Source organism: Chrysochloris asiatica, unplaced genomic scaffold (genome assembly GCF_000296735.1).
Source record: "Chrysochloris asiatica unplaced genomic scaffold, ChrAsi1.0 scaffold00168, whole genome shotgun sequence".
In the NCBI taxonomy this organism is placed as follows: domain Eukaryota; kingdom Metazoa; phylum Chordata; class Mammalia; order Afrosoricida; family Chrysochloridae; genus Chrysochloris; species Chrysochloris asiatica.
In genome coordinates, this window is record NW_006408686.1 from 5493959 (window position 1) to 5501093 (window position 7135).

The 7135-nt window shown below is 53.8% G+C and overlaps 1 protein-coding gene across 1 annotated transcript in view; it reads right to left on the bottom strand.

The window, feature by feature from the left end:
* Positions 1-991: 991 nt before the first annotated feature.
* PLEKHG2 (pleckstrin homology domain containing, family G (with RhoGef domain) member 2) overlaps positions 992-7135 on the bottom strand; it is a 9639-nt gene continuing 3495 nt past the window's right edge. The window contains exons 7-17 of the mRNA XM_006871529.1: positions 6496-6633; positions 6114-6314; positions 5602-5694; positions 5427-5513; positions 5056-5089; positions 4863-4964; positions 4644-4691; positions 4123-4145; positions 3728-3907; positions 2745-3630; positions 992-2661 (exon numbers count right to left, since the gene is read on the bottom strand). Coding sequence (XP_006871591.1) covers positions 992-2661; positions 2745-3630; positions 3728-3907; positions 4123-4145; positions 4644-4691; positions 4863-4964; positions 5056-5089; positions 5427-5513; positions 5602-5694; positions 6114-6314; positions 6496-6633 — 3462 coding nt within the window. The remainder of the gene's footprint in view (positions 2662-2744; positions 3631-3727; positions 3908-4122; positions 4146-4643; positions 4692-4862; positions 4965-5055; positions 5090-5426; positions 5514-5601; positions 5695-6113; positions 6315-6495; positions 6634-7135) is intronic.

Sequence of the window (7135 nt, forward strand, 5' to 3'; positions counted from 1 at the left end):
GGGGGGGTGCCACTGCTGGAAGGAGTGGGCTGAAGGATCCTAATATAAAAAAGCTCTTTGTCCCCGTGACCTGAATATTTCAGGGGAAGAGAGGAGAGGCACTGTAGACGGTCCCAAACTGGGAAGAGGGTGTGAAGGGATCTGGTGTGTGTGTGTGGGCACAAGAATTGGGATATTCATGAAGATGGGGGTGGGGAGTAGTTGCCAAGGGGAATCAGACAGCTGCGGGACAGACTCCTAACTTAAGCTCTGGTGTTAGCAAGCAAGGGACTGTAGTTTTTATACTGAGGTTTGGCAGTGCCAGTGCTCAGAAGCCGCTTAGAAAGGACAAATTTAGGTAGAGACGGACAGATAGGTGACTACACAGGATAGGTGATTATATGGAGAAATGGAGGAGCTCATAGACAAATTGATGGAGGAATGGATACTAGGTGGGCTGGTAGGATAATGGATGTCTTACGGGTGAATAAAGATGTTGAATAAGCAAAAGTGGGGAGGATGGATAGATTAGAAGAAGGTGGATAGATGAAACGGCTGGGTCGATAGTTGGAAGAGAGACAAAAACCGAGCAAATGGTTAAGAGAATGCATTCCTAGGAAGACTACTTGGAGCAAGACTAAACTTGGGGCATATGCCAAGTTGTAATAGATTTAGTTTCCAAAAATGTCGCATGCCCCAAATTTTCAGAACCATTGATTTGGGCTGTGTGTAACTTCATTCACTGTTCAATTTCCTATCATCCCTTGAGAACGAACAGTAAAAGACATCATTTTATAATATTAATTAACAAAATATTAATGACATCCCCTTCCCAAACCCATTTGAGTATCAAGGTAAGTAACGAGGGCCATTTGCTAAAGCAGATCCCTAACGTTGGAAAGTTCCAGCAAATTTCAGGCCTGTGTTCAGTGTCTGCGTTTCTGAATGGAGTTCCAAGGACCTGTAGTTTCAGGTTCAAGTCCTTGCTTTTCCGGATGTCTGACATCCTGACTCACAAGTGGAAAGGGGCATCGGGTGCTCCCTGGGCCCTTCGAGGACCCATTGATTTCTGAGTGGGGGCCAAGAGAGCAGGGTGGTTCAACCTGACCTGGGCTTTGGCTGGCTTCAGCCGCCCCCCACCCCCCACATGGATGCTGACAGTGGTGGCATAGCTGAGTCGCCTGGCTGGAGGTGGTGGGGGCTGGGGCTGGGGTGGTGGTGACGGTGCCCGTGATGTGGGAGCAGAGGAGGACCAGGGGCCCCTGGAGGCTGGGGGTACCTCTCCTGCAGGACCCTGCCGCCGGGCTAGGCTCTGGCTGATGTAGGAGGCTGCTAGGTATCTTGAGAGGGCAACTGCATTGGGACCTAGGAGCTGACGGGTGGGGGGCGGGGGGCTCTGGGGTGGAGTCAAGTCTGCAGACTCTGACCTGGCAACATGACAGACTGAGTGGCCTCCTGGCTTGGACAAAACCAGGGGGGTCTGAGCTGGAGTGGGTGACAGGCCCAGAATGTCTCCTGTGTCACCATGCTCTGGCAAACGTGTGGCCGCTGGAACGTCGATGTTTGTGAGGCTTCTCTGTTCCAACAGGGGTGTGTGTTTGGGGCTCTGGATGTCCGGGAGGTCTTCCTGCTTGGGCAGAGCTGTGAGGGCTTGCACCTGGATGGTGGTGAGGGCCTGTGGCTGGGGCAAAGGTGTGGCCACTGAAAACTGACTGTGTGGGAGGTCTTGGGGCAAAGACAATGGAGGGCAGGCAGGGATCTGGTAATCAAGGCGGCTTCCATGTGCAGACAGAGATGTGGTACCCAGCGCCTGAACGTCTGGACGTTCTTGTGGCAAAGACTCTGGAACATTGGCTGGGAGCTGTAAGTTCAGGGTATCTCCATCTAGAGTCAAAGGTGTGATGTCTGACACCTGAACATCTGGGGGGGCATTGGCTGGGTTCTGGCAGTTCAAGTGGCCTCTAGGTGCAGGCACAGGTGTGGTACCTGGCACGGACATGTCTTTGAGGTTATGTGGCAAGGGCAGCGGGGTGCTGGCTGAAGTCTGATCATTCTCGCTGCCTCCGAGCCCAACCAAGGGATTGATGGCTTGGCCCTGAATGCCCCTGGAGTCTCCTTGCTCGGTTACTGGGCTGCTAGGGAGGCTCTGGTTGTTTGGGAAGGCTTCTTGCTTGAGCACAGTGGCTGAAGCCATGATCTCACAAATTCCCTGTTTGGACAAAGTTGAAGGCGCTGGAAGTTGAAGCTCTACAAGACATCCTTGTTCAGGAAGAACAGTGGAGGCTGGATCCTGTATGTCCAGGTGGTCTCTTGACTCAGGCAAAGGAGCGGCGGCTGGATCGTGTACTTGCAGGTGGTCTCCTTGAGCAGGTGAAGTTATGATAATCGGAGCCTGGCTGTCTGAGTGGTCTTCCTGCGTCAGCAACCGTGTGGTAGCCAGAACCTGGGCATCTCGGAGGCCTCCTTGTTCAGCTGCAGGTGAAGCAATTGGGCTGCCCAGATGGTCTTGCTCAGACAAATCTGGAACATGTAGCCCCTGACCATGCAGGCAGCCACCCTGTTTAGTTAAAGGTGCAGCATCTTGAATGTGGGCAGCAGGGCCCAGGGGGACAGATTCCTGGGCACAGATGAGTGTGAAGGGGAGCTCGCAAACCAGCACGTGTCCAAAGGCAGGCAGGGACCCTGTAAGTACAGAGGATAAGGGGTCAGGGATAATGCCGCAGTACAGCGTGGGCCACCTTGCCTACCACGTGCCAAGCCCTCACCTGGCTCGGCCTGCTCGTGGGGCAGGCAGGGGGACGGGTGGGGCTGGGCCAGAACCCGAGGTCGGCGGCGGGGGGCGTTGGTGGATGCTCGTGTCTCAGCCCGCTGCATCTGCTGGATCCGCTCGCTGTAGAGCCGAGCCAGCTCACGTACCCGGGAGGCTGCCCTCGCCACACTTGGGGTTCCTGCCTTCCCACTTCTGCTGCCTCCAGCCAGATCCGAGTCTTCCAGGATCAGCAGTGGCTCTGGAAAGCCAGGCTGGGCCAGCTGTCCTTGCTCCATCGCCTGCCAGGCACTCCGGATTTCTGAGCACGAGCCGGGCTCCAGCTCACCTGGGAATCCCGACTCTTCAGTGATTTCCTTGGGCATGAAATCTGAAAACAGTAACCCTTCATTCTCCTCCTGCCCTGCCTGGCTTCCTGAAGAGGAGTCGCTCAGTTTTCCAGACTTACTTCCTGGGAACAGTTCTCTCCTGGTGGCCGGAGGGTCATCTGGCTCCCTCAGAGGATCCTGGAGCCAGGAGCCACAGGGAAGGGTTGGAGATCTGGGAAGACTGGCAATGTCAGAGGCATTGGGTATGGCTGGAAGGCAGGGCATTTCGAAAACGCTGGAAATGTCAGAGAGACTAGGAAGGCGGGGAATCTCGGGAATTTCAGGAAGGCTGGGAAGGCTGGGAATGTCAGGAATTTCAGCACTGGAAGTTTCGAGCCCCTCCAGGACATGGAGAGGAGAAGGCTCTCGGTCATCCACCTCCACCTCCAGCTCCTCCTCCTCTGAAGAGTCCCGACTGGGCAAGGCCTGGAATTCGAGGGTGTTGCTGTCATTTGGCACCTGGGTGTCTCTGGGGAACTTGGCAATATCCTCATGGGAGGATGGTGGTTGTGGGCACTGGGAAAGAGACCAAAGTATCAGAGTGGGTGGACCCTGGTCTGTGCTGGCCAGAGTCCAGAGCCTCCAGCACACAGCGGTGGGAACCCCAGCTCACCGCGGAATCCCGGAGGCCTCTCTGATTCAGCAGCTCCAGGATTTCTTCAGTGATGGAGGTTCCAGAAGGGTCCAGAGTGGGAGGTCTGGCATCCTCCAGGTCCTCGGGAGGAGGTCCAGAAGCTGGAACTGGTGGCTGAGACTCTATGAGGGGGAACAGTTGCCCCTCACTGCCATCATGCTGCGAGGAGGAAAAGGAATGAAGACAAGAGTCATGGGTACCCTTACCCCCTTCTCAGACTCACGAATCTGGGCCCCAAACCCTTCTCCCTCAGATGAACGCATTGAAGGCCCCAGCCCCTTCTTCACACTCAAGAGTTTGAAAATCAAACCCCCTCCAGTCCCCTCCTCTATCAGACCCTGGAATCTCAGCCCCCAGGTGAGCATACTTCTTACCTTGGGTCTGGGCTTAGCTGGGGCTGGAGAAGCAAGAAGAAAAAAGAATGATGAACAGGAACAAGTTATTCCTTATAACCAATCCTCATTACCCATCATCCCCAGCCATCCCACTTGGGGGGGACAGACACAGGCTGAACTGGGACAGTCACTGACCAGTCTGTGAAACAATAGGACAGAAGGGAGTTTCCAACAGCTGTGGTGTCAGACCTTTTCCCCCCAACCGCCTTCCAGCCCCTGGCTTACATTTTTTTCAAAACTTTTGATTGTGAATTGTGTGACGGTTTACAGATCCAGTTTTAAGTCCAACAAATCACACACTTTGTTTCATCTCAATGATTGCAATCCCTCAATGTAACATCGCTTATCCCACTTCCTGCCTGTGTTTATGATTTCCAAGCCTCCTCCTTCTTTTCAAACCCTTCTGAATTTTGTCCTTGGGGAAATGCTGACCCTTTGAATCTCAAATGGTGTGCGGACCTCAAGTCTCTGGTACAACTTTGGAGCGGGTGGGTACTTACCAGACTGTCTGCGTCCATGGCGGGTCATGGAGGGTCCTGGGGATGGAGCTATGGGAGATACGGGGTCAGGACCCTGTTATGAGCCAGGGTCCAGGAGGCCCAGGGAGCTGAGGCCTAAAGCCTCAGGCTCCTAAGGGAAGAAGGGGCTAGAGGCGTAATCCCTGAGTCTTGGTGGAAAAGTAAACTGGGGCTAGGATTTAGAAGTCTCATCTCATTTACCTGTGTTCCTTCGTCCGGGAGTGAAGTTTCTAGCATTTCGAGGTTGAGGAGACCCAAGTGGGGGCGTCAGGGGCTCTGGGATGGGCTTGTTCTTGGGAGCACCTATGGACAGAGTTTGGGGGCTAACAGCACATTTTTTCCTGGAAATAACTCCTCTACTTCCACATCCTCTCAACCCAAAGCCCCAACTCACAGTGTAGGCTGTTTTCAAGGAGAACTTGCTTTGCCTGAAAGAGACAAGGATAAGGGGTCTAGTCTCCAAGCAGTACACGAGGGGTGCCGTCATCATGGCTGGTGAAGACTAACCCTTCTCCCAACTCTATAAGATAGGTGTATTATTATCCCAGGCGAAGCAATTGAGGGCTTGAGCCCATAACAGACAAGTCACTTGTCCAAGGTCACAAAGCAGGGACATGTTGGAGCTGGGATTTGAATCCAGGCAGCCTGACTCTGCCATTTGCACTTTGAACCATCACATTATATAGGAAGGTGCCCTTGTACTCCAAGGGTCTTCTAGTATTATGGTGTGGAGGGAGGATCCCCAAGTTGTGGCAAGAGTCTGACCTTGGCGGGAATGGAGGCTGGGTGGTTCTCAAAGAAGAGGCGTTGGAGACAATGAATCCAAAGTCTCTTCTCTTCTTGGTTCTTGGCCTGTGGGGAAGAAGGTGGAGTCAGAGAGCTAGGTGTGAGACCCGGGGGTTGAGGGAACCCCATGTGCCCAGCCCCAGCCTGGACTCACCTGGAACAGGTGTCTGTGCTTGGGAATGGTCAGATCCGACACCTTGAAACCGAGAGCATCACGAGGACTCTCACTTACACTCAAGTTGCAGCACTAGACATGGGGGTAGAGAGGGTGGGCAAGACCTCTGATACCACAGCACAACCACTGTAGGAGGATCTGGGCCCCATAAGGCTGAATGGTAGAAGCGATTCTCCCAGCTGACCCTGGCCCCAAAGCTGGCCCCAGTGCTCTCCCTCACAGTCCCTCCCACCCCTATCTACATTACCAACAAGTGCTCCATGGGGGCGCCTTCCCTGTTCGGCCCTGATAAACCACATCCCACCCTAAAATCTTGCCCTGCTATACCATACTCCTCCCTAATAATCCTTGCCCCCTATCATTGGGCTAAAGGAAATGTGATCCTTTTAAACCAGGCACTTTCTCTAGGCAGACCCCGTCCACCCACCCCTTTGGGTACATGTGTACACAACTACAGGACTACTTGGTAGGTATGGCTTAGCTCAACTCACAAAGATGTGGCCTTTGTAGGTATATTCCGGCCCCCGGCGCTTGGTCACGAGCAACATCCGTGAGAACAGGAAGAGCAGCCGCTCACCCCCTCGCAGCCGGGGGCCGCCACCTCCACCACCTCGGAAGGCCCCCTCTAGCACCAGTTCCCCAAAAGCGCTGAGCTCTGGGCCAGTCCAGCCAACCAGTCGTCGTTGTACTTCCTGCCAGGACACCGCCAAGTGTGCCAGGCACGGGCACATACAGGTGGGCGGCACACACATGCCAAAACCAGGGGGGGGGGAAGGGTGAGAGAATCAGCACAGGAATGTGCCCTCCGAGCCCACCTTTGAAATCTCTACCCCAACTCCCATCCAGTCAGCCGGCCCAGCCCACTGAGGTCACCTGGAGGCGTGCGGCATGCTCCTGCTTGCGCTTCATGTCGTTGATGTACCAGGCCACCGCTGTCATAGACACAATTGCCTCCTCCACCAGCTCCCGGCCCCCAGTGCCTGAGTCCTCAGCCCAGTGCTTGCCGAGTTCCTGCCAGGCGGCCACCAGGTGCCCAGGGAGAGAAGCACAAATGGAGAGAGACAAGAATGAGGTAATAATAATGCTAAAAGACAGAAACAAACAGAGAGAGAGATGAAGATAGATATGTAGGAAAAAACAGAGATAGAGATGAAGAGAAAGAGAGATGGATAGAGATTGAAAGATTAAAAAGAGACCGAGATGGAGAAAGACACAACCAGAAAGACAAATATAGTGTAATGGTTACGAGTCGGGCTGCTATCCTCAGGGTCAGCAGTTTGAAACTACCAGCTGTTTCGCATGACAAAGATGAGGCTTTCTGCTCCCGTAAAGATTTACAGCCTCGGAAACCCTATACAGGGTCACTATGAGTCGGAACCGACTCCAGGGCACATAACCACCACCATATATACATGTATGTTTATCTATGAATAAGAGGCTCTGGAAGTATAGTGGTTACGAATCGGGCTGCTAATCTCACGGTCAGCAGTTCGAAACTACCAGCTGTTCCATG